This window comes from Sorex fumeus, unplaced genomic scaffold (assembly GCF_029834395.1).
Source record: "Sorex fumeus unplaced genomic scaffold, SorFum_2.1 ptg000006l, whole genome shotgun sequence".
Lineage (NCBI taxonomy): Eukaryota > Metazoa > Chordata > Mammalia > Eulipotyphla > Soricidae > Sorex > Sorex fumeus.
The window spans coordinates 10,186,444-10,213,038 of NW_026606063.1; the positions used below are offsets into that span (position 1 = coordinate 10,186,444).

At 48.2% G+C, this 26,595-nt stretch overlaps 2 protein-coding genes across 3 annotated transcripts; one reads left to right on the forward strand and one right to left on the reverse strand.

Moving 5' to 3' along the window:
* Positions 1 to 320: 320 nt before the first annotated feature.
* Positions 321 to 22,492, reverse strand: GPN1 (GPN-loop GTPase 1). 2 transcript variants are annotated; one of them, XM_056122304.1, is made up of 14 exons: positions 22,366 to 22,492; positions 21,703 to 21,796; positions 19,601 to 19,640; positions 18,790 to 18,856; positions 17,466 to 17,503; positions 12,158 to 12,236; positions 11,861 to 11,955; positions 10,440 to 10,485; positions 8,412 to 8,558; positions 7,244 to 7,326; positions 6,277 to 6,316; positions 5,231 to 5,321; positions 2,338 to 2,445; positions 321 to 716 (listed from the first exon to the last, which is right to left on the reverse strand). In XM_056122304.1, exons 1-14 carry the CDS (start codon positions 22,474 to 22,476, stop codon positions 631 to 633), a joined length of 1,125 nt encoding a protein of 374 aa, XP_055978279.1. In that variant the 5' UTR covers positions 22,477 to 22,492; the 3' UTR covers positions 321 to 630. The 2 variants fall into 2 exon arrangements, with proteins under 2 accessions (XP_055978279.1, XP_055978287.1); XM_056122312.1 differs by lacking the exons at positions 18,790 to 18,856; positions 19,601 to 19,640.
* Positions 22,493 to 22,745: 253 nt separating this feature from the next.
* Positions 22,746 to 25,550, forward strand: CCDC121 (coiled-coil domain containing 121). Its single transcript, XM_056122295.1, has 2 exons — positions 22,746 to 23,035; positions 24,512 to 25,550. The coding sequence occupies exons 1-2, from the start codon at positions 22,776 to 22,778 to the stop codon at positions 25,467 to 25,469; spliced, it is 1,218 nt and encodes a 405-aa protein (XP_055978270.1). The 5' UTR covers positions 22,746 to 22,775; the 3' UTR covers positions 25,470 to 25,550.
* The last annotated feature ends 1,045 nt before the right edge of the window (positions 25,551 to 26,595 follow it).

Here is a 26,595-nt window from a genome sequence, read left to right on the forward strand (position 1 = left end):
CTCCAGGTATGAACCAAACAAATCCGAGGGCCTCATGTACACAAAGCCAGTGACTACAGCTGAGCTATATTCCCTGCCATTGTGGTGTAGGGTTGAGGGCAGGGTGCTAAGAAAAAGGAACTAGCAAGAGACTTGAGGGTCCGGAGCTACAGTACAGGGGATAGGGCATTTGCCGTGCACGTGGCTGACCAAGGTTTAATCCCCGACATCCCATATGGTCCTCCAAGCACTGCCAGGAGTAATTCCTGATTGCAGAGCAGAAGTGAGCCCTGATCATCACCCATGTGGCCAAAAGCAAAATCAAAAAAAGAGACTTGCAGTGAACATTAAGTTCTTTATTCCACCCATCGGCAGCAAACGTAATCTGAGTTCAAATGATAAAACTTCAGTTTTAGGTGTGAAAACCCGGTATCAGCATCTAAGGACCGTGAGAACCATCTTCCCTGCTTAGATCCAGGGGGCCAGCATCCATCTCTCATCCAGGAGCTTCTCTCTAGCCCCGGCTGCATCTGAGCCATTTCCCGAACAACAGGAACTGCTTCTCTCAACGGAATTGTCCTTTTTTTAAAGCCACTCAAACCAAGAAGGTAATTCCTTTACGTAAAGTTCAAAGTTTGGGGCTTCAAGAAGCTATTTGTTGTTTCTCTTCCAGTACTGTGCCATTGATTCTTGCATAAAATTCTGGAACGCCGGCTCTTCGTGACTTTCCTCTGTTACTGCAGGGAAAAAGAAACCAAGTGTTCACTTCTTCCATTCAGGAAGCAAGGAAGTATGCTTCATTTATCAAGTGGCCCCAAACAATTTCTTCTATCATCAAATCAAATGAATAAAGCAAAATATGATCCCTCACCTAGGTTTTTTATTTGTTTGAGGTTTTGGGGACACGTCTGAAGCTCACAACATACAGAAGGCTGAGGGCCCCACCTCTGAGTCTGTCAACTGGGCCAGTGAATACAAGGATCCAAGGATGCGATGCTGCTCCAGCAGCGAGGCATGTGCTCTAACTGCTACTGACCCCTCAACATCTTGGTGTTTTGTGTTGTGTTTGTTTTGGGACCACAGCTGACTGTGCTCAGGACTTAACGCCTGGAAGAGATTGGGGGGATCATATTTGGTGCCAGGGATTAAACCTAGGTTGGTCACATGCAAGGTAAGCAGCTGCTGTACTCTGGCCCTTCCGAGGTGCTTCAAACCAAGAAAAATAAAAACATATTCTCAAGGGCAGGAGTGAGAGTACAGTGGGTTGAGTGTTTGCATGTGGCTGACATAGATTCGATCTCTGATACCCTATACTGGTCTCCTGAGCACCACTAGGAATAATTTCTGAGTGCAGAGCCTATAGTAACTCCTGAGCACAGGGGCCCAAAATGAAAACAAAACAAACATGTCTACAAAAGGAATTTTTATAGCAATATAATTCAGAACATCTAAAATTTGGAAGTCCATATAGATTTTTTAATTATTTATTTTTTTGCTTTTGGTGTGACACCCGGCAATGCTCAGGGTTACTCCTGGCTCTGTACTCCTGGTGGTGCTCAGGGCACCCTATGAGATGCTGGGGAGCGAACCCGGGTCAGCCGCATGCAAGGCAAACACCCTCCCTGCTGTGCTGTCGCTCCAGCCCCGGAAGTCCATATATTAATCAGCTAATGAATGTATAAGCAAATTATGGCACATGCACATAATGGAATATTACTCAGCAGAAAAAGAGAAACTAACGTGCAAGAACCTGGATGCATTGAGAAGTATTACACTGAGTAAACAATACCAAATGCAAAGAGCTCCAATTATATGGCTTTCTGGAAAAAGCATAATTATAGAAACAGAAATCAGAGCAGCATTTTCCAGAAACTAGAAGGGACTGAATGAAAAGGGACAGAAGTAAAATGACAGAAGAATCCAGTGTCTTGATTTTGCGGATTACATGGCTGCATGTTTCATGACTAAAATGTTAGAGGGCCGAAGAGAGAACACAGCGGATAGGACACTTCCCTTGCACACAGTCAAACTGGGTAACTCCCAGCATGCCCAGCCAGGTAAGTAAGCCCTGAGCACCACTGGGTGTGGCCCAACCCCCCCCACCCAAAACAACAACAAAACCACCCACCCATTTCAGCAAACTAAAAATCCAACATTCCTCAAGGCAAGTTGGAACTTAAGAGATGAGAAAACTCAGGTGAGCAGTGCTGCAGTGGGAAGGCCGGGGTTCGAACTATGTGAAGTATGTGTCCCAGCTGCTGTACCCTGGGCTATCTCCACCTTAAACCTCTGCACAAGGCACTCCTGAGCACACGAGACCAGCAGCCAGCGACCCCATTTCCTCGAGCCACCTCTCACCTTTGTGGTCAATATCATCAGTGTCACTGTCGGCTTCCTCATCCTCTGCATCCAAGGTTCCCCGCGTCAGGATCAAGTCCGAAGCGTCCAGCACAGGAGCTGAGCTGTCTACGGAGGAGACACTGGTCAGCAGCAGGACAGACACACCCGTCCCGGAAGGTAATGGCATCACACCAAAAGGTAATGGAGTCGCACACTGGCACCGGGAAAAGTTTGTGGTCATGGTGAAATGCAGGGGACTGGAGCAATACAGCAAGCAAGCAGGGTGTCTGCCTTGCAGTGGCCGGTGTGGGTCTTACTCCCCTCATCCCATATGGTCTCCTGAGTTTCACCAGGAGTGATCCCTGGGTGCAGAACCAGGAATCAGCCCTGAGCATTGCCGGGTACGGTCCCCAAACAAAAACAGACAAAGAACCAAACATAAAACACAGTTCCTACTGCCTTTAACTGGCTGCTAATACCACTTAACATTTCCAGTTTGTCCCGTTCACAAAGTGCTTTCATGATCCCAATCACCCAAAGGCTTCCTTTTCTTTTTTAAATCTTTTCATGGCTCGCCTGACAGTGCTCAGGGCAAAATGTCATGCTAAGGATTCAACTCAGAGAACTCCTGCGGGATAACAGGCATTCCAGCCCTGTGAGCCACCTCCCAGCCCCCAAGATCCCAATATCCACCCCCCCCTTTTTTTTTTGCTTTTTGTGTCACACCCGGCATGCTCAGGGGTAACTTCTAGCTCCGCACTCGTAAATTATTCCTGATGGTTCAGAGGGACCATATGGGATGCTGAAACCTGAACCCTGATTGGCTGCATGCATGGCAAATTCCCTACCCACTGTACTACTGCTCCGGCACCATATCCCCCTTTCTAAGCTATGGAGTTAATTCCCAAATAACTATTCCTAAGGTATACCTAATTGCTTTTTCTAGAAGACTGTGGTTTTCTTTTTTTTTTTTCTTTGGGTCACACCCGGCAATACACGGGTTATTTCTGGCTCTGCATATGGAATGCTGGGTATCACCGGGTTGGCCGCATGCAAGGCGAACGCCCTACCCGCAGTGCTATCACTCCAGCCCCAAGACTGTAGCTTCCTTATGAGAAAACCCTGAGTAAACCTGGTGGGAGGGAAGCAAAGCATCCAAGGGGGAGCAAAGAAGCATCCTTAGAAAAGATAAAGTCTAGGTAGGGTGTGAAGATGAATATATTAAATGAAAATAGGAAACTGATGGGGCTGGAGCAATAGCACAGCGGGTAGGGCATTTGCCTTGCACGCGGCCAACCCAGGTTCGATTCCCAGCATCCCATATGGTCCCCCGAGCACTGCCAGGAGTAATTCCTGAGTGCATGAGCCAGGAGTAAACCCTGTGCAAAGCCGGGTATGACCCAAAAAGCAAAAAAAAAAAAAGGAAACTGAATATAATAAATGAAGTAAAATTTCCTCAGGGGAACTGAATAAAGAATGAGCTCCAATAATGAGTCTAGTTGAGTAATTCTCGGGCAGGTGGTTCAGCCTACAGGGGTTGGTCTCTAGGTCAAAATAAATCACTTGTATCACTAGTCATCCTGTTGATTGCTGATTTGCTCGAGTGGGCGCCAGTAACGTCTCCATTCGTCCCTGTGGCGTGCTAGTGTAGCCCAGTGGCATCTGCTCGCTCCAGGAACATGAAGAGCCTCAAACCATTTGTTCAGGGTCTTGATGAAGAAGTCTGACCATCTCATAGGTGGGCAGCCACGCGTCCTTTTGACTTCCCGTAGAATCCAGTCGGTAACAGCTCTAGTCCAGCGGTCGTCTCTAAATCACATTACGTGTCGAGCCCATCTGATTTTCAACGCCTTGGCAAACAAGACAGCATCCCTGATTCTTGATTGTTGACGGAGGCTGGAACTCCAGATTCCTTCTCTCACTTGAGTGAAGCGTGATACTCCAAGCATAGCTCTTTCTATTCTTCTTTGGGATACCCAAATAGCGTTCTCATTCTGTTTTCATAAGGTCCAGGTCTCTGAGGCGTATGTTAGTGCAGGAAGAATGGTAAAGTCAAAAAGATGTGCCCAGAGCTGGAGGTTCTTCGTCCTCTTAGCTATTTCTTTGACGCTCTTAAAGGCATTCCACGCCGCCCTCTTCCTCCTGCACAGTTCTGGCGCCAAGTCGTTCCTCAAGTTGAGTTCTCGACCCAGGTACACATAGCTGCTGCATTCGGAGATGTTCATTCCGTTGAGAGTAAATGAAACATCAGAGACTAGTTCATTTTTCATGAGTTCATTCCCCCTGACCCTGAAAGAGCCCCCAATATGGCAATGTCGAAATAAAAAAGAAAAGAAAATCATACCAAGGGGGCAGAGTGATAGTACAGTGGGGAGGGTGTCTGCCTTGAATGTGGCCAGCTGGGGTTCAATCCCCCCGCATCCCATATGGTCCCCCAAGCACCACCAGGAGTAACCCCTGAGCTTCACCAGGAGTAGCCCAAAAACCAAAAACATTTTTAAAAGAAAAATAAATAAAATCAAATCATGCCAAGAATCCTAAAATCATAGGTGAGCATGACCAATCTCTCTTTAGGGAATAGAGAGGTTTACAAGAGCTCAGTTCGAAGGGCCCTTCAAAACATGAGTCACGTAAATGGAATGCCTTTCCGAATCACTCAACAGAGGCACTAAGGAGACAGAATTAGATAGCCAGCCCTAACCAAGCGCGCCTACATCTCTCCATATCATACCACTCCTGCGTCATCCTATTTTCAGGGGGATGGAAGGGGGTGAGAGAGGTGCCAGGAACCCAACCCAAGGCAGGACTTCCTGAATGCAGAGCCCACAGAGAGCACTGTGCCCTGAGCTCCCTTTCCAGCCCCGCTCTTAACTATGTCTCCCTGCGCCCCATTTCAGGTCCTCCCTAGTACCTGTGGCTGTCCCCGTGTCCAGGGCTACGGAGTCCATATCTTTCCGAAGACGTTCGAGCTGTTCCTTCTGCCGCTGGCTCTGTGCACTGGCCTGCAGAGAGAACAGCATCTAGCTGAAACAAAGAGCAAGCTAGGTGGCAGTCTTCTAACTGGAGAGGAACAATTCTACACACGGCTCCAGCAGGGAGGCAGGGATCAGCAGAAGCTCAGCCTGGAGGGCTGTGAGGACTGCAGCAGAAATCTCAGGAAATGGACACAAAAACCAACCCAAAGAATACTGATGTGGGGAAAAGGTTGCGTAATCAAGGACCCACGCAGGCTGGTGGGGGCAGGACGCCAAGTCATCTGGGGAAAGCTGTAAATGACCTCCGGCCTAGAAATAAAATTCTATACCTGTAAGGCCAGAGAGATAGTACAGCGGGTATGGTGCTTGCCTTGCACGTGGCCGACCTGAGTGGATTGCCAGCATCCTTTGTACTCTTGAACACCACCAGGAAGAGCCCAACACCCCCCACTTCTCCCCCAAAAAATATTCTAGAGAGATACAGTGATAGGGTGCATGACTTGCACACAGCCAATCCTGGTTCAATACTCATATGGTCCCCCAGCATTACTAGCAAGAGTGATACTTGAACATAGAGCCGGGAGTAAGCCATGAGCACTGCTAGACATGGCCCAAACTCAATAAAAAAAAAAAAAGAAATTAAAAAGCCATCCAATATCCAGATAGGTTATGTCTCAATTAAAAATTTAAATTTAAGAAGCCAGAGTGATAGTTCAGCAGAAGGATGCTTGCCTTACACACAGCTGAACCCGGTTCAAATCTCTGGCACCCCATATGGTCCACTGACCCATTCCAGGAGTGATTCCTGAGCACAGAGCCAGAAGGAAGCCCTGAGCACTGCCCAAAATGAACCAGAAAAACCAAAAACAACAGATTTTTTCATTTAAAAACCTCTAAATAATGTGCCCAAGGATCATAAAAATCTCAGTAAGAGGAAGAACAGGAGATGATTCGGCCCGGACAACACGATCTCCTTTCTTACCAGTGATTTCTTCAGACGCTCATATTCAGGACGATACTCCCTAGAACGAGAAATACTTTCTAAATCCCTCAGCTTAATAACCTGCTCTGTGCAGCCCACATCGCCTCTGTTCTCCTAGGACTCTGACAAGAACAAGAGATCTTACTTCACGTGCAGTAACAAGTCACATGATCCCCAGGGAGTTCAAAGTCAGGCTTTCTCTCCAAAACCAACAGAGAAAGAAGTTCAACCACTGGCTAAAAGACAAACTCCAAAGCCCAAAGCCCATGATGGCTGAGCTCATCATTTATTTAGACAAACATCTGCAACACGTAAAAGATGTAGGGCCCGCTGGACTCAGGAAGCTCAATATACAATTTTATGGGGTTTATCTGAGCATAAAGGATATAGCAGTCTCCCCCCCCCCCCCCCGCCACATACACCACCTCCCCAAAACAAAATAATGTATCTCAAAACCAAAATGTGGGGGTTGGAGCGATAGCACAGCGGGTAGGGCATTTGCCTTGCATGCAACCAACCCGGGTTTAATTCCCAGCATTCCATATGGTCCCCCAAGCACCGCCAGGAGTAATTCCTGTGTGCAGAGCCAGGAGTAACTCCTGAGCATTGCTGGGTGTGACCCCCCCCCAAATGTGGTTCCTAGGAGTTTGCTACGTATGAAGTCAAAGGAGAATGACTCCCTCCCCCAAGGTGTGAAATCCAGTAGACAAAACACAGCAGGGAAGCGCCGATGTTCTCCCAAGTACCTCTGGAAACTCACACTTCGGGTACGATCAACGTGGGGGTTACCAAGAAGGTTGTCACAAGGACTTTTCCTGGGCTGGAGGAAGGGCACTTGCCTGGCACACAGCTGACCTGGGTTCCAACCCTGGCACCCCATATAGTCCCCAGAACCCCGCAGGAGTCATTCCTAAATCACAGTGGACGTGGTCTGGAAACAACAAAAAGTATTTCTGGCTCCTGTTACCTCTCATATTCTTCTGCAGCACTGCTGACCTGCACAAAGAGTTCATCCAAGCCTGTGCCCAGGACAGCCGAGACGCCCACCACCTGCCAAATGACAGCATTAATGCCACTGAGGAAACAGCTCTGTATTGTCAAAGGGCGTCATTATTTTTGCAAACGCCGTAAAACCTTTACAGAAGGTTTAGAGGTTTAGCTCCGTCAAGAAGTCTCTGGCAAGGCGTCAAAGCTGAATAGTACACCCACTCCAAAGGCACGGACGGAAGACCATGGAAGAAAGAGAGAGGTCACCAGGCCCAAACATGGAGCAGGGCTGCTCCCTCCCCTGTCCAGTGAAACAAACTCCCGTCTGCTTCTATACAAGCAGGTACCTCAAACATTTTGATTTCGTGTGCATGGCTAACAGTGGCTCAGACAGGACTACCTAGACCACAGACCTCTGACCACTGCTCCATGGGTTGGTGCCGGCTCCCAAGTGTAGAAAGGTCGAGAAACACACTGGTTCTGGCACTGTGGTTAAAACTGCTGGTCCACGCACCAGTGTGCAGGAAAGGTGCCAGCCGCAGGGGTCAGAAAATCGAGGACACTGGTCTGGGCCCTAAATTCTCTGGCGGTAAGGTCCTTTAATCTTTAAGCTTCTAGTTTGGGGGCCGGAGTGATATCACAGAGGGTAGGGCACTGACCTCGAACCCGGCACCCCAGAAGTTTCCCTGAACCCTGCCGGGTCTTATCCCTGAGCACAGAGTCAGGAGTAAGCCCTGAGTACCGCTGAATGTGGCCCCACAATAAACCCTCCCCCCCAAAAAAATTAAAAAATAAAAAAAGATTTTAATTGAAAAAAACAACTCATGAGTTTTTGATAAGAAAAACGTTAAAGGTTACTTTTCAGAAAGAAACCAACTTCCTTTCTCAGGTTCAAAGCAAGCTCTCTGGGTTAAGAGGTTACGTGGACGAGCTGAAGACACTGGTCACAGGTTAATGGTGCTTGCCTTGCCTGCAGCTGGCCCATATTTGATCCCCAACCCCGCACACAGTCCCCTGAGCGTTACTAGGAATAACACCTGAGCGTAGAGCCAGGAGTAGGCCCTGAGCACTACCGGATGTGGCCCCAAAACCAAAAAGGAAAACTAAGATGTAATGGGAAGAGAAGGGCAGTGTGAAAGCAAGTTTACCCTCAGTGAGCTGTAAAACTCGTCTAAAACCAGGCTCATGGAGCGAGTCAGGTTGCTGACGTATGTTGTCTCTTGATTCAAGGCATCCTGGAAAGCCTCAAAATCCTGCATCCACTCCACCGCAAAGCTGTGATCGATGATGTCAGTCTGGACCAGAGAGAAGTCAACCGTCACGACCAGACACGAGGTTAGACATCAAACAAAGGCCAAACGCTTTCAAACAAGCGAGGACAGCACAGAGCAATCAATGATGGATTCCTCTGCCTCCCCATGTTCTTTCTACTGCCACAAAGGGGCAAAACTGTCACACAGTCTAAATAGCTATGGAAGCGACAGATCCTCCTGGCGCAAGCAGACCCCTCACCATCCACTGCCAACTGACTATAACCACAGGGGACCCAGCACAGCCCAGGCCCCTGCCTTAGTCCTGTGAACCAGAGTCATCAACCAACAGGAAGTTTTGCTCTTGTTTTTATTTAACAAACTAGAAGTCCTTCTCAACTTTCCCAGTACTGGAACTGCAGGCTTGGATGAGGGGACACTTTCCTTAGCCTGAAATAACTTCTGGTGAAAGTCAGTGATAAATATTCCTTCAATTTCAGGGAGCCTTTTTGAGTGCTCCTGGCTATGTTTCAACTAAGAAAATACTCTCCCGGGGCTGGAGCGATAGCACAGTAGGTAGGGTGTTTGCCTTGCACGTGGCAGAACCCGGGTTTGATTCCCAACATCCCATACGGTCTCCTGAGCACTGCACTGCCAGGGGTAATTCCTGGGTGAAGAGCCAGGCTATGCACCCAGGAATTACCCCTGTGCATCACCAGGTGTGACCAAAAAAAAAAAAAAGAAACTACTTTCCCAGGGACTGGGAGACAGTACAGATGTTAGGGCATACGAGTGGCATATGGGGGTTCAATTCCCCACAGCACATGGCTAGGTGCAGTCCTGGAACCCTTCCAAGCATTGCCAGGATTACTGGGAAATGCCTATCACTACTTGGCCTCCTTGGCCCCTATACTGAACTGCCACCCCGTTGGCTGAGAACCAATAGAGGGATCTCTGAACAACCTGAGCTCTGAGGCAGGGGAGTAACCCCACCCTCACCTATATCACTGTGTCACTGCCATCCCATTGTTCATCTATTTACTCAAGCGGATGCCAGTAACATCTCCATTCGTCCCAGCCCTAAGCCCGTAGCAGCCTCTCCTTACTCGTCTTTCCCAGTGATTGGAGGCTCTTTCAGGGTTAGGGGAATGAGACCTGTTACTGTTTTTGGCATTTTGAATACGCCACGGGAAGCTTGCCAGGCTCTGCCATGCAGGCGGGATACTCTCGGTCAGCTTGCCGGACTCTCCAAGATATACATATATATTTCCCTCTATGAGTCTTATGATGTGTCACGCGGTTTGGCTGTGTCTCACCTGGTTTGGCTGTGTGTACTCACTGTACTACCACTCTAGCCTCTATCTTTATTTTTAGGTGACGATGGGATGGGATGGGATGGGATGGGATAGGATGGATGGATAGGAGCTCTCCCATCCTCACCTAAAAGCAAAAATAGAGGCTGGAATGATAGTACAGTGGGTGCATAGTCAAACCAGGTTTGATTCCTAGCATCCCAGGCACCACCAGGAATAAATTCCTGAGTGCATAGTCAGAATTAATGCCTAAGTAGCACTGTAGCACTGTCCTGTTGTTCATCGATTTGCTCGAACAGGCCCAGTAATGTCTCCATTGTGAGACTTGTTACTGTGTTTGGGATATCAAAAGCTTGCCAGGCTCTGCCGTGCGGGCGAGATACTCTCGGGAGCTTGCCAGGCTCTCCAAGAGGGGCGGAGGAATCAAACCCAGGTCAGCCAGGTCCGCCGCGTGCAAAGCAAACGCTGGGCTATTGCACCAAGTACCAGCTCCAAAATAAAACAAACAAAAACTCTGTCCTCCACTACCTGAAATAATACTTCTCACCTATTATGTCTGGTAACAAGGCTATGATGAAAAAGAATTCAATCAGCACAGAAAGGAACCACTTACCTTATTCATAACCACAATGAAAGGCAGCTTGGTTTTGTACAAGATGCTGAAAATCAAAAAAGGATATTATTAGTAAAAGCACGTCTGTTCTGAATGAGGAGAAAGAGAATGGGACCAGACTGAAAAACCACCCCCCTCCTCCCAGGGCACTCACTCACGCTGCTCCCCGCAGAGGCAAACCACCACCACTAACGAAGGGCGCTCATTTTCTTGGAGTAATACTTTTATACTGATCTTGTTACACTGTGTGCTGATAGTTTGGTTTTTTTACTGGATAATTCTTTCATGGAACTAATGTGAAACAAAAATAATACTATTAACCATCATACTTCTAGTTGGACCAGGATTTCCTGCATCTAATAAGAGACCTCCCTAATCATTAAAAGGGACATTTTGGCGATTGCTGTTGTGTGCCCCACAGAACTGAACTGTGTCTGCTTTGCTCCTGCTTCTACAGAACCCAGACACTCTGTCCTTCCTCTTCTCCAGGCACTTCTTGGGGCATCTTCAAATAATGAATAAACCTTCCTTTTCTTTTTGCTTTGGGGCCACACCCAGTAGTGTTCAGGCCTTACTCCTAGCTCTGTGCTCAGGGACTCCTCCTGGTGAGGCCACGGATGAACCCAGGATTGGCCATTTGCAAAGCAAGCACCTGCACTATCTCTCTGGCTCCCAGAAAAACTTTTCTCGTTTTGTTTTTGTTTGGGGGCCACAACCGGCTGTGCTCAGGGTTTACGTCTGGCTCTGTGATCAGGGATCACTCCTGGAAGGCTTGGGGAGACCACATGGGGTGCAGGGGATCAAACCTGGGTAGATTGCATACAAGGCAAGTACCCTACCTACTATCTATTCCTCCAGCCCCTCCTCGGTAAACCTTTAATTTGGGGGTTTGTGTTGTTTCGTTTGGGGGAGGGGAAGGGGACATCAAGCAATGCTCAGGGGTTACTCCTGGTTCTGTGCTCAGGAATCACTCCTGGCAGTGACCACATAAGGTTCCAGGGATCAAACTCTGGTCAGCTGCGTGCCAGGCAAGTGCCCTACCCATTGTACTACTTCTCCAGCCCCTGGAAAAACCTTATATCTGGAGTCTCCACTCTAATTTCCATAACAGATTAAAGAACTTGTAGGTCAGGTTCCATTCTATTTTGCTTTGATTTCATCAAGGGGAGAGATCTCAGGGAAAAGATCTCAGAAGAGAAGAGGCGACAAGAGAGACAGCACAGTGAGAGAGCACGCATGCAGCCAACCTGGGTTCAATCCCCGGCACCCCATGTGGTCCCCACAAGACCTGCTACGAGTGACGTCCAAGCAAAGTCAGGAGTAAGCTGAGCACCTCTGGGTATGCCCCTCGCCCCCCAAAAAAAGGTATAGAGAAGAGGAAACCTTATATGCTGATGTCAGTGCCCCCACTCATCAATTACCTGCAGGCATACAGCATGTTGGACATGAAGGTCACTGGGTTGGTACTTCGAGATGTGTCCATTACGTAAATGACAACTGTTGGGAATGAAGATGCCTAGGGCAAAAATAATCAAAGCTTGACTTAGAGGCTTGTGAATGCAGTTTCCCAAATTTGTTTCCTCGCAACCTGAGCGAGAGACTCGCTCTCAGCAGTGTACGGAGCTAGACACCTCCCTCCTATTGTCCAAGGTCTGTGACAAAAGCCACTCATGGAGTCCCGCTCTCGGGGCTCCCTGTCCCAAGTCCGCACTACTCACCAGGGCCTCGGTGATGATTGTCCCTGAAGCCGACCAGGTAAAGACTTCAATCTGTCCAGGCGTGTCAATCAGGACATACCTGTGTCAGGAAAGGCCACAGAGATGTATGTCACAGAGCAATGCCAAGAGACAGCCTAGCACCCAGACATAAGACATCTGGTTTCCCAAAACGGGAAGCATTTCTATGCATGGCCAAGTTAAGTCTTCCTCCCGTTGCCCTTAAAATACACTGGGCTGGGGCTGAAGCGATGGTACAGCAGGTGAGGCGCTTGCCTTGCACGCAGCCAACCCGGGTTCCATCCCTGGTATCCCACAGGGTCGTTGTCGTCCCCCAACCCCAGCACTGCCAGGAGCAATTCCTGAGCACAGAGCCAGGAGTAACCCTTAAGCATCACCAGGTGTGGCCCAAAAAACAAACAAAAAGCAAAAAGCACCAGGCTCTGTTCAATGTTCAACAGCCATGCTTAATAGCAGGAGAAGCAGTCCAAGCATCACTGCCCACGATGCCCAAGGAAACCTTGGGAGTTTGGGGAACGTGCTGCACTGCAAATGAGTTTGGGGGCGGAGCAGGAGGGTCCCTGAGAGCAGAGCCAAGAGTAAACCCTGAGTACCACCGAGTGTAACCCAAACGCCAAAATAACTTTTTTAAAACTTAAGTGAGAGATAAGATGGGAGCTATAGCTCACACTTGCCTGGCATGTGTGAGGCCCTGTAATAGAGGGGGAGGGAGGAACGGAGGGAGAGGGGGGAAGAAGGAAGGAAACCTGAATGTACATCTCCTGGATGAAGAACAGAGGGATGGGGGAGGGATAACTGAAGTATACGAGGAAGGTTATAAAATGTTCTAAAACCATGACAATGGTCGTGTAATTCTGTGACCACACTAAAGGCCACCAAGTTGGAAAATTTAAATGGATAAGTTCTGTGGTATGTGAGTTAGCACTGTCTGCACTGCACTGTCCTCCCGTTGTTCATTGATTTGCTCAAGTGGGTCCAGTAACATCTCCATTGTGAGACTTGTTGTTACTGTGTTTGGCGTATTGAATACGTCACGGGGAGCTTGCCAGGCTCTGCCATGCGGGCGAGATACTCTCGGTAGTTTGCTGGGCTCTCCGAGAGGGGCGGAAGAATCAAACCCGGGTCGGCCGAGTTGGCCGCGTACAAGGAAAACGCCCTACTGCTGTGAAAGAGAGAGAGAGAGAGAGAGAGAGAGAGAGAGAGAGCGCAAAGAATTTGAGCATAGGTACTGGAGACAGCGTAGGCTCAGAAGCGAGCCATGGCTACCCTGCCCCTGCTCTGATATTGGACAGGGCATCTGTTCTGCGCACTGCCAGGCTCACTTGTGAGCAGAGCCAGGAACAGCCCCTAAGCACCAACTAATGGGGCTCAAAATTCTCAGGGCCAGAAAGATAGTACTGTACGCTGACCGTGCACAGGCCAACACAGGTTGCATCCCTCCCACCCCATATGGTTCCAGGCCCCAGCAGGAGTGACCCCAAGCACAGAGCCAAGAGTAAGTAAGCTCTGAGCATCAGCAGATATGGCCCCAAAACAAACAAACAAAAACCAACAACAAAACTCTCCCTCTCTCTGCCCCAAAGAAAGAATTTGGTGCTGCTAGACTCTTGGGAGCTGTAAAGAGCTATAATTCTGGGGAAAAAAATAAAAGAATGTGAATATCGCTTAAGAACAATCAAAAATGCTCAACGTCATTCACTGAGGACGTGGCAATCGAAAACACAGCTACTGCTTCACGTTGACAAACGCGGCCGGAATCAAAGACAAGGTCAAAAGCGAGTACAGGCAAGGACGCAGAGAAACTGGAATCCCAGCATTGGGGACAGACAGAGCTCAGCGCTAAAGCACAGGCCCTGCCCTGGGTTCAAACCCTGGCGGCACAAAAGACGGTGGGAAAGTAAAAATGCAGCCACCGGAGAGGATGAGCAGAGAGCTGACGAGTTCGGTATTTCCCTGGGGCCGCAGGGCAGTTTCTCCGAACTCCAAACTGTTGGTTTTAATGTGTGCACGATTCGATCCACTAATTTAAAAACTCAATGAAGGGAGCTTCGATACAGCTCGGCAGCAGATCTCAGGGCTCGTGTCCACGAGCGGCAGGGTGTACTCCGCAGCACATCAAAATAGTAGAAACACACACTATGGAAGGGCGCCACCCCAGCAGGGCCGCGCACCCAGACCTCCATCCAATTCCTGCCACAGCTTCAAAACCAACCACTCTCCAGCCATCCTCCTGTGTCTACACGTAGAACATGTGGAATGACAGTCACTGACAATAGGCATTTCTATTATTTAGCACAGCGGGTAAGGTCTTGCACACGGCTGACCCAGTTGGCCCAGGTTCGATTCCTCCGCCCCTCTCGGAGAGCCCAGGAAGCTACCGAGAGTATCTCACCCGTACGGCAAAGCCTGGCAAGCTACCCATGACATATTCGATATGCCAAACGCAGTAACAACAAGTGTCACAATGGAGACATTACTGGGCCCACTCGAGCAAATCGATGAACAACGGGAGGACAGTACTACAAAGTATTATTATTTGGGGCAGGGGAGGGGGGTCATACCCAGAAGTACTCAGGAGCTTTCTTGGCTCTGCTCAGGAGTGACCCCTGGCAGCACTAAGAGGATCCTATGTGCCTTAACCCTTGTACGATCTCTCTGGCTCTGATCTTAGTTCTTTCTAGAAAGTGACAGTTTTAATTATGATGCGTGGGGGCAGAGAAGGAGTTAGAGGTCAGGGGTGCAGGCCTTATGCTCACAAGGCCCATAGCCAGCACCACCGTTGTGGCCTGCAGGCCCCCAGCAGCACAGCACCCCAGGCCTGACCACTGAACCTTCAGACCTGGTTGATCAAGTACTCCTGGGAGTAGCCCTGGGTTCCCCAGGTGCTTGACAGTGCTCCCCTAAGAAATAGGGATTATCATCTGACCCAGCAATACCACTCCTGGGAATATATCCCAGAGAGGCAAAAAAGTATAGTCGAAGTGATGTCTGCACTTGTTTGTTCATTACAGCACTGTTTACAATAGCTAGAATCTGGAAAACACCTGAGTGCCCGAGAACAGATGTCTGGTTCAAGAAACTTTGGTACATCTACACGATGGAGTACTATGTAGCTCTTAGAAAAGATGAAGTCATGAAATTTATATACAAGTGGTACTACATGAAAAGTATCATGCTAAGCGAAATGAGTCAGAAAGAAAGGGACAGACATAGAAAAATTGCATTCATCTGGGGAACATAAAGTAACAAAATAGGAGACTAACACCCAAGAATAGCAGAGTACCAGGTTTTAAGTACCAGGAGGTTTACTCCATGGCTTGGAGGCCAGCCGCACAAACTGGGGGAAAAGGCAGCTCAGAGAAGGAAGGACCAAATAAAGAGTGTTGGGAGGATCCTCCCAGGATGAGAGATGCACGCTGAGAGTAGACTCTAGACCGAACATGATTGCCACTCAATGCCTCTCTTGCAAACCACAGTACCCAAAAGAGAGAGAGAGAGAGAGAACAAGGGGGAATGCCCTGCCACAGAGGCAGGGTGGGATGGGGGAGACGGGGAGTGGGAGGGATACTGGGATCAGTGGTGGGCACTGGTGGAGGGATGGGTATTCGATCATTGTATAACTGAAACCCAAGTACAAAAAAAATTTTTTTTTTAATTTTTATTAGTGAAACACCATGAGATACAGTTGTAGATTTACAAATTTTTGTGCTTGGGTTTCGATTATACAATGATCAAATACCCATCCCTCCACCAGTGCCCATTTTCCACCACCATGGATAATATCCCTCCCACCTCCATCCCCCCCATCCCACCCTGCCTCTGTGCAGGGCATTCCCTTTTGTTCTCTCTCTCCTTTTGGGTATTGCCAAGCACAAAAATTTTTAAATCTATGGGGCCGGAGTGATAGAACAGCGGGTAGGGCGTTTGCCTTGCACACAGCTGACCTGGGTTCAATCCCCGGCATCCCATATGGTCCCCCAAGCACCGCCAGGAATAATTCCTGAGTGCAGAGTCAGGAGTAACCCCTGAGCATCGCTGGGTGTGACCCAAAAAACAAAATAAATAAATAAATAAAATAATTTTTTTTTTAAATCTACAACTGTACCTCATGGTGTTTCACTAATAAAAATCTAAATAAAAAATAATAATAATAATTTTTAAAAAAAGAAATAGGGGTTATGTGAAAATATGAGCCATGCTTTGAATTCATTGTAATAAGCATATGTTCTTTTTCCCCCAAATAATAAATTCCCCTTTTGGGCACACACCTAAGCCAGGTTCAATCCCAGGCACCCAATATGTGTACAGCCTTAGCAATCACCGACTCATTTGTGGGGTGAGGAGGAATACATGGGTGCTTGCATGTGTCCCTGACACAAGGGAAGGAAATGTTAAGCTACGCTACAGTGTACAGCTGAAGTCATTTACTCAGGAGTGATCCCTGGTGTTCGGGGACCATACGCCAGACTGGGTAGTGAACCCATGTCAGCGTCATTCAGGATAAGTCCCTTAAACCCTTACGATCCCTTCAGCCCCTAAAAGTAATTTCATAGTATTCCAACCCATTCTGAGACTTTGCCCAAACTCATTTAACTACCTTCTCTCGGGACACCACACATTAAAGCCTAAAAATTGGGGCTAGGATATGCCTCAGTGACAAAATTCCTGCTCAGCATTTGATCTCCCCACCACATACAAAAAACAAAACAAAAATAAAAACTGAAATATCTTTCTTTCCATTGAAAAATTAAAAATCGAGGGGCTGGAGTGATAGTACAGTGGGTAGGGCAGTTGCCTTGCACACAACCGACCCAGGTTCGATTCCCAGCATCCCATATGGCCCCCCAGGCACCGCCAGGAGTCATTCCTGAGTGCAGAGCCAGGAGAAACCCCTGAGCATCACCGGGTGTGACCCAAAAAGCAAAAAAAAAAAAAAAAAAATTGTTTGTTTTTGGAAAACAAACAGCCTGCTGTGCTCAGAGGTTATTCCTGACTCTGTGCTCAAGGATCATTCCTGGTGGTACTTGCAGAACCATACAAGCTGCCGGGATCTAACAGGGTCAGAATCATGCAAGGCAAACTATGTCTCTGGTCTAGTGGTAGGCACTGTGCCACGAAGCCATCTAGGCCCGCAAAGAAAGAGTCTTGCCCACTCTTTTTCTTTTAACTTCCAAAGGGTACATCTCAATCCACATCCTGTCAGAGCTGGATAGTCTCCCAAATCCTCAAAAAAGTCTGGATACAGGTCAACCCCAGAACAGCCAAGGGACACTCAGCTGAAATCACTTACTTAGACATATTCTGGGCTTTCTCGATAAATTTCATCACCTAAAAATAAAAAAAGAGGCTAATTACAAGAGTGATAGTTTGCCTTCTCTAGGTAGCATCAACTACTAAACTTCTTCTGTTCTCCAAGTCAGGATACCACCTAATTAACTCACTGAACGCCAATAGTCAGATCAGAAGCACTGGAACACACAGAAGAGTGTGAGAACCCAAAGACTGTCCATGTGAAGTCATTTCTCTGTTGTGATTATGATAAAATTTTCATCAGGGTGAAAAATGAACAATTACAAAACACTCCAATTGGGTTCAGAGAGATAGTACAGCATTTAAGGCATTTGCCTTGCATGTGGCAAACTGGGATTCCATTCCCAACATCCTTATGGTCCCCTGAGCCCTGCCAGAAGTGATTCCTGAGTGTAGGGACAGGAATAAGCTCTGGTGTAGCTGGGTGTGGCTCAAAAATGAATGAATGAATGAAGTAAAACACTCTTGGAGTGATAATACAGAGGGTAGCGTATTTGCTTTGCTCACAGCTGACCCAGGTTGGACCCCAGGACCACATGTGGTGCCCCAAGTCAGCCAGGAGTAATCCCAGAGCAAAAACTAAAACTAAAACCAAACAATCCAAATAAATAAAACGTGCTTACAGATGACAGTGAAAACCTAAACGAGGACAGCAATTTGGAATTAAGTAATAAGCCCATCATCCTTTCCCTGCCTACTGGTCCCTCCTGCTCCACTCCTCCACCCCATCTTCAGTCACCAAGAACAGATCAAGAAAAAGAACCCGGGGCCAGAGAGATAATGCAGGGGTGAAGGGACTTGCCTGGCATACCTGGCATCACATGGTCCCCCACAAGGGACCTCATTGGGAGCTATGCACAAGCACCCTTGGGTGTGGCCCAAATGTGCCAACCCCCCCCCAAAAAAAAGCATAAAAACTAAAGTCTCTGGGATTTCTGTTGTAATTATTGTTTATGGACCATACCTAGTGATGCTCTGGGCTTACTCCCTGGCTCTGTGCTCAGGGATCACTACTGGCAGACTTGGGTGACCATGGGGATCCCAGGGATCAAACCCAGGTTGGCCACGTGCAAGTCAAGAGCCCAACCTACAGCACCATCGCTGTTTTATGGACTGTCACAAATATCAAATAAAGCACCTCAAAACACTGATCTCTCTCATACAAGGCCGATTTCTCCAAGTGCTTGTTATTTCCTACAGAATATCCCATTTTAGTGCTCATTTCCCGGTGTAACCAAGCTCAAGCATTTTAAGAGTCACAGGTTTTCACACAGCTAGGATTATAGAAAAAAAGACAGACATACCTGATCAAATCTAGTTGCAAAGAGATTGAGTGATGTCACGATGCCACCATTGGGCCCAAGTCCATATCTAGACAGGATGTTCAGGGTTTAACTTTATCAATCAATCTGATGAGGTCCATACCGAGGTGATCATCAACACATGAGAACACCTGGTGTTTCACTAATGGAAACTAGTAGCCAATTCCTGACAAGTAAGCTCACCTTAACCAAGTAAGGAAACATTCATCAACAAAGTGATTAATGTTTGTGGAGAAAATATAACAGGAACATGTAAGGGACAAAATGTAACAGACAAGGAATACTCTGTGACAGTCTGCTGGCACTAAGCATTAAGATCCTCACTATATAATACTCTTGCCCTAACTCATTGATTAAGGCTTCTGATTATGTAATCAGTCTTCCTACCAAGACTAAAGGCAAAGTACACATATTCATTTCACAAAGTGATGTAGTAAAGTTGATCCAACGAAACCTGTGCATTACTGAGCTCCCCAGTCGGAAGCTGAGGTAACGAATGAAAGTTTCCATGGCAACACTCCCTTACAGACCCAGCGAAGCCAGCACTCTGCGGTTTCTAATCTCAACAGCAGTTGAGGTTGGGGAGAAGGTAACACCAAGCTCACCAGTTGAAATTCTATTTCTCATCACTCTACAACCACTTCCCACAATCATCTTCTAGCTGCCTCTTAAAATTATTTTAAAGCAGCTAAATGCTTTTACACACAAAAGGAAAACACTGTTTCAAAATCCGAAGGTCCATGAGATACTGGGGGGGTGAAATCAAAGTGGAAGCAGACATAGAAAAGGATACTGTTTCATGACTTCTTTATACTTCACAGTGTCACGAATATCTAGGGGGAGGAGAGGAGAATTAACTGTGATTTGTCAACTAAGAACCAACAAAGTTTGAAGAACCATAATAATCTAAGCTAATTAAGTACTTCTCAAGTACTATCTGCTTCTTCTTGAAGAGAAAAAAGTTTCTCTCTGTACCTATTCTCTCTGGGCTGGATAGCACAGCGGGTAAGGCATTTGCCTTGCACGCTGCTGAACCAAGTTCGATTCCTCTGCCCCTCTCGGGGAGCCTGGCAAGCTACCAAGAGTATCTCACCCGCACAGCAAAGCCTGGCAAGCTACCCATGATGTATTCGATATGCCAAACACAGTAACAGAAAGTCTCACAATGAAGACATTTCTGGGCCCGCTCGAGCAAATTGATGAACAACGAGAGGACAGTGCAGTGCTATCTATTCTCTCTATGTATTTAAATCTGTTTCCTAATCCATACTCACTTTTATGTGGGCAGAGAACTCCAGGTCAAGACAAGTTGGAGAAACTGTACATAAACTTCTCCCAAAAGTCATTCTCTAATTTGTTTTCCACTCTGAAGAAGCCCCGAATCTTGAACACAATCTCCCTCTTTCCCCTCACATTTCTCTAATTTCTTCAAATAAAATTATTTTGCTTCACTAAAAAACAAACATCTATTTTCTTTCTTTGGGGGTGGGGTGCTGGGGATTGAACCCAGGTGTTCTACACCTGCAAGGCAAGCATTCTACCACTGAGTCACATCCCTTATCCTGCTTTCAAATTCCTAAGCTGAGATCATGAGATTGTGCTAGAAAAGGCAGCGAAAGGATCGGGAGGTGATAGTACAATGGGTAGAGCGTTTGCCTTGCACGTAGCTGAGCCGGGTTCAATCCCCAGCATCCTATATGTCTCCCAAAGCAACGCCAGGAGTGATTTCTGAGTGAAAAGCCAGTAGGAACCCCTAAGCACCACCAGGTGTGTCCCAGAAACAAAAACAAAATAGAAAAAGCAGCAAGACAGAAAAGAACAAGCAAGGTACAAAAGGTGCCAGGAAAGTACCTTTTCTACCATCAAGAGACCGAAACTAGCCTTTTAGATCTCTCCTGTCCACATAGTCCCATTTAATCTCTCCTGCTTCTTCCTTACAAAGGATGGCCCCAATAACCCATGCGTAACAGTAGGCTAGGTGCCTCCAAGGTATGGTAAGTGGTCGAAGAGGATAAGGAAAGTTTACATACTTAAAGACCTTATCAGTTACCATATATATATAAAAAGGGGGAACCAAATAAAAAAAAAGTTTTATTCATTTGGGAGAAGAGGGAGATTAGGTCATACCTGGCAATGCTCAGGGTTTACTCCCGGCCATGCTCAAGAGACTATCTGCAGTGAAGGGGATCAACCAGGGTTCATGCATGCAAAATAAAGCACCCTACCTCCTGGACTACATCTCTCCACCCTGCCCCTACTTTTTGTGGGAAAGTCTTATGTTTTTGTCTACGATCAATGCACGCATGGCTTTTAAAATGGAATTAACCACCCAGGAAATCTAATTAAACCATCTACCAATCTATACACCATCTCCATCATCTATTAAAATCTCATCGTCCAAAAAATAGATAATTTTTTAAAATTTTAATGGACTAGAAAAGGTTGTAAGTGATTAGAGCACTTGCTTTCAACTGACAGAGTTCAATCCTGCACCCGCATTATGGTCCCCCAAGAACTCTGTCAGCAGTAAGTCCTAAGCAACACTGAAGTGTGGCTCAAAAAGAATTTTTTTTCTTTTTTCAAAGGTTTATGGATCAGAGCCAGCTACAGGGTTTGGGCCTAGAATTAAGAGGGCTGGCTTTTGAGCAGGAGAGAGACCACAGTGGATATGGTACCTGCAACTGGCGGCTCCTGATTTGATCCGAGGCACCACGTGTGGTTCCCTAAACACGCCCCCTGAACACAGAACCAGGAGCAGCCCCTGAGCACTGTCACGTGTGGCCCACCCCCAAAGAAAAGGAAACCCCAAACCACGAAAGCCCTGATGCATGCAGTCTGGAGGCTTGATGCCCGTTCTCGATGGCACGGCACACAGTTCCGCACCAGTTCACTCACCAATGTTGGCAGGAAAGGGAACCTCGTGCACCGCTGGGTCCAGGTTGATGACATACGGCGGAGAGCCTTGGCCATGCAGGTGGCCTGTGAGCCTCTGCGGAGAGATGGGCAGCGGGATGGTGTGAGACCACGACGCCACAGTTTCCATTCCTTTATCCACTTAACTGGAGACCTGGGCACGGGCTATTTCCAACTTACACATCCCATGTCCACCTCCAAAATTCAGAACGACTTTCAGGCGCACCCATCTCGTCCCTGGTTTACTGCGGGGCTATGCCACAACTCAGCACCCCTTAGACGGGGATCGCGTTCATCTCATTTTCGCGGGATCCCCAGCATTTGAAACAGTATTTACGCCAGGAAAAAAAAAAATGTCCCGTGTCCTAGCGCTCTCTGAACTCTGAATCTGCAGCCTGGGACTCTGGAAGCTTCTGGCAAGCGCAGATCAGAGGACAGGTGAGCGAGCACGAAGGGAAAGTGCGCGGAAGAAAACCTTAACTGCGCGCGGGGCAGGGTCCGAGGCGGGTGCTCGGGTGAAGGAGCCGGAGATCCCGGCGAAAGTTTCCCGGAGCCCCGCGCCCGCGCCCGCCACGCTCGCGAGCTTCTCGCCCTCCGCACCTAAAGCGGTCGCGCGCCCGACCCCCGCCGCCCAGGGCACGTCACCTGTACAAAGGTGGTCTTCCCAGAGCCAGCCATTCCCAGCACCAGCAGACACACGGGGAGCTGAGGGGCGGCCGCATCCTGCGGCGCAGCGGCAGCCACGGGCGCCGCCATCTTCCCCCTGGCCCCGCCCCCTGCTCCTACAAGTGTCGCGAGAGTCCAGAGACTTCCGCGATGTTCGGGCAGCCAATGAGGATCGAGGCCCTGTGGGAGGTCACGGGGCGAAGGGGCGGGAGCATCGGCTAGTTTCCGGCGGGCCCGGGTGAAACGGGGAGGGCCGGGAGAGGCCGCTCGCTGCGGGGCAGAGGGGCGCCCACCGCGGCAGGGCCGGTTCTGGCGGGGGCACCGGACCGTGCTTCCCGGCTATGGGACTCGAGCGGCGATCCTGAAAGTCGATCCGCCACCGATCGGAAATGAAAACGGTCCATTTCCTCCTGAAGCCCTTAGAGGCGAAGGGCGACGCCAAGAGAAAATCGACCGCTGGGCCTCGTCCGGCAGCCGAGCGGGAGGAGCGCCCCGGGGACTGGCCGTTCGGGTTTTGGCCAGAGCCCAACCTCCAGGACCCGGGAACGGAGAAACTTCGAAGGCCTTCCACGTGGAGGCGCCATTCCCGCGCGGCGCACAGGCCGCGCCCGGAGCCTCCGGGGGAAAGCTCGGAGGTCTGGGGGAACAAGTAGGTACCCCCAGGGACTCCGCAGCCGCCCATCGAAGCGTCCTCGGACCCCGAAACGGCGCCGACGAGGCCGAGAAGTGTTCCCACTCGTGCCCTCTTGGGTGCTGCAACGTGTATTCCAAGTGTCCCGTTTGGTTTGTTGGCTGCGCTTGGCGTTGCCTGGGGTTTAACTCCTGCTGCCTGCAAGACGAACGCCCCTACCCGCCGTCCTTCTTTCTCGTAGCCACTGTGCGAAGCACCAGCAAATCTCTCAGTTTCTCTTCACGATTGAGTAGAGCGGGGACCGTGGCTCGAGTACTTGCCTTGCACACTGTTCACCCGGGTCCCATCCCAGGCACCCCACATGATCCATGAGCATAGAGGAATAAGGCCTGTGTACCGCTGAGTGTGGCCCCCAAATTTGAAAAGATTTTAAATCGCGATCCCGCTTTAGGGATTGCAGTGAATTTGTATTAAAAATTGTGGATATCATTTCTTCTTCTGCTCCCTCTGGTTATAGACACCTCCCCCACACCCCCAACCTCCCTTCCCCTGCCACTGCACACACCTATCTCACTGTCAGGAACACTAGGTCGCTGAAAAATACTTCCTGTAGGAAAGTACAATTGTCACTTTTTTTTTGGTCCACCTCTAATCATCATCATCATCATCATCATCCTGTTATTCGTCGATTGCCTCGAGCAGGCCCCAGTAACGTCTCTTTCATCCTAACCCTGAGATATATTCAAGGCTCTTTAGGAGAATGAGACCCATCATTGTTACTGGTATTTGGCATATTTGGTATGCCACGGGAGTTTGCCAGACTCTGCCCTGTGGGCAGGCTACATTCAATAGCCTGCAAGTTTGTCCAAAGTAGGAATGAGATAATAAGATGTCATAAAAAGATGTCCTGATAAGATGTCGCGCAGCCGCGAATGCGGCCGCGTGGTTCCGGGAGCTGGATTTTATAGTCTCTGAGTCTTGGCCGTTGATGGGATTACACGGCGCCAGGGGGCCAGGTGGTGGGTGTGACCCCCGCCTACTGGAATTTGGAGGATCTGGGTGGAGGATGCTCGATTCCAATCCGAGTAGGCTGGGAGATCTCGGCCCCAGAACCCGCGTGGATTTGTCCCTCTGCCAGTACCTTCATGTGTGCGGAGAGTGGTCTCAGCATGGTGGTGGCTGGTCCTGGAGGTCTTCGGCTGCCGGAGCCCTGGTCGGGGCGGGGAGGAAAGCTCAACCCGCTCCCCTCCAATGGGCCCCGGCGAGGAACAGCCAGGCTCGGGGGCAGAAGACTGCACTGTTCTTGTCCGGGAGCTGTATTTTATAGTCTCTGAGTCTTGGCCGTTGATGGGATTACACGGCGCCAGGGGGCCAGGTGGTGGGTGTGACCCCCGCCTACTGGAATTTGGAGGATCTGGGTGGAGAAGACTCTAATATTTACTAGATTTTCATTGAGAACTAATGAGGAAATGTCTCACTTTGTTTTTCCTTCAGGTTTTCTGAGGATGTCGATAAGTACTCTCGACCATATCTTTATTTAGTAGACAGTATCCTCAAGTCCAAGACTGGAACACAAATTGAGAAAATTAGAGGTCAGATCATGCCAGAAATAATAAGATTAAACACGGAAATCAAAGAAGCTCAAATCCAGCAAAAACCACGAATAAAGGAAATCAGGCAGCTATATACAGAAATATCCCAGCTCCAAAGTGAAAATAAATTCTTTCTGGACTACCTCACTAACAAAACAGAGGAGTATAGAAAACAACCCGAAAAGCTGTGGGCGAGCTATTTACAAAAAGTTCGGGAGATGGAAAGAAGGAAGCAAGTTGCATCTGCCAAATATGAGGCAAAATTTGCAAGGCTTAAAGCAGAACTCTTGGAGAAGGAAAAGGTGCTGCACAACTTGAAGAAGTGTTTGGAGGGAATGAAAAACATTTCCACGTTGAAGGAGAAGCAGGAGAATAAAATACTGGCACTAAAAGAAGAGGAGGAGAAAGTCCCAGCCAAGACAAATGCAAAAATACAGGAAATCCTTGTCCCATTCCTCTTGAAAAAAACATTATTGGAGGAACAACTGAATGAACCAGACATAAAATGGCTTGCAAAGAGTAAGGTTTTTGGAAAGACCCATGACGTGGAGTCAGCAGCTCGGCACCGTTGTGTCAAGTTCTCCCGAGATGTCACGGAAGAGAGTGAACGGGTACAGAAGGAACTCCTGAAGCTCATTCAGCGGAGTGAAGAGCTGGAGGCTGCCCAGAAACGGTTAGAGACACAGAAACGTCAACTGCAGCAGAAAGAGTGGTATCTGGAAGGTGTGGTCCGGGGGAGGAAGCATCTTCAAAGAAGACGTAATTGGCGCTCGGAAGAACAGGGGGTGCCAAAGGCCACAGTGAGCCCTCCCCACAGCACCAAATCAAGGATTAATCTAAATCCTAAATCACACCGATGAAATAAGCATTGAAGCACATATTCTTGGATACTGCAGACGCCTGGTTAAGAAGGCTTAGGGATCACGGGTTCCTTTGGTAAAATATCCACCATGGTGTGTTTTAAGGATTAGATGCTTCCCTAGGCAGTGCTGCCAGGTTATTTGTGTGACCAGCTCTCCTCATCTAGAATTTTCTTTCATTCGCTTATTAATGAAGCTGGATGTTCCAGGATATCTCAGCTAACCTAATACCATTTGTAAAATATCCTTAAACTACTTGACAAAACCTTGAACTTAAAAGGAAGACAATGTTTGGTTTATTTCATGGAGCTGATACTGTTAGAGAAAACGTGTATTTTCTGATCTCTCGTGTTGACTTGATCGAACTCCCCTCCTCCCCCTTCAGTACCAGTATTGGTCAGTCTTCCTTTCTTCTGACCAACTTGTTACGGTCAGGTCACGGTCACGGTCACGGTCCTCCCGTTATTCATCCATTTGCTCGAGCTTGTTACACAAAAGCAAAATGTTTATAATGTGCAAAATGTGTTTCACTGTTCCTACTGTGTAAGCCAAGCACCTTACCTCCTTTAATCACTCTCTAGCCCTTTTAAGTTCTACCTTTTAACAGTTTTTCTGTTATTCTTGTTTTGGGACCACGCCCAGTGAGGCTCAGGCCTTTTCCTAGCTCTCAGCAGAGTCCCGTGATGCTCTGGAGACCATACACTGGGATTTTAAACCAGGTAACTTGGTTGAGTACAGGTTAGTAACCCTGTACTCTCTCTCTAGCTCCTCTTAATGTTTTGAAGTATATAGTATTTTGTCACCAAAACAACCTAGATTATATTTTATTCATTGATATTATTGTCCCAATGTATTTTCTACTTTAGTCAGTGCTTCATGTCTTGTTCATAGTAGTATGAGCCCAATTAAACTGTAGTTTTAATGCAGAAAGTGGATTTTTATTTTTGAATTTAGGGCCACAGCTGTGGTGCTCAGGGCTTACTCGTGGCTCACTGCTTAGGGATCACTCCTGGCAGTGCTCAGGTACAATACTGAGGATTGTACCCGGGCCGGCTGCATGCAAGGCAAATGCTTTACTTGCTTTCTAGCTCAGAAAATATAATTTTAGGGGCTGGAGTGATAGCAG

Excerpts from the sequence above, each read along its gene's own strand:
- CCDC121 (XM_056122295.1), top strand. The coding sequence starts at position 22,776 with ATGAAAACGGTCCATTTCCTCCTGAAGCCCTTAGAGGCGAAGGGCGAC. Across the intron at positions 23,036-24,511 it reads TCGGAGGTCTGGGGGAACAA|GTTTTCTGAGGATGTCGATA; the intron begins GTAGGTACCCCC and ends TTTTTCCTTCAG.
- GPN1 (XM_056122304.1), bottom strand. The coding sequence starts at position 22,476 with ATGGCGGCGCCCGTGGCTGCCGCTGCGCCGCAGGATGCGGCCGCCCCT. Across the intron at positions 21,797-22,365 it reads GGAAGACCACCTTTGTACAG|AGGCTCACAGGCCACCTGCA; the intron begins GTGACGTGCCCT and ends ATCTCTCCGCAG. Across the intron at positions 17,504-18,789 it reads TTGCAACTAGATTTGATCAG|GTGATGAAATTTATCGAGAA; the intron begins GTATGTCTGTCT and ends TTTTATTTTTAG.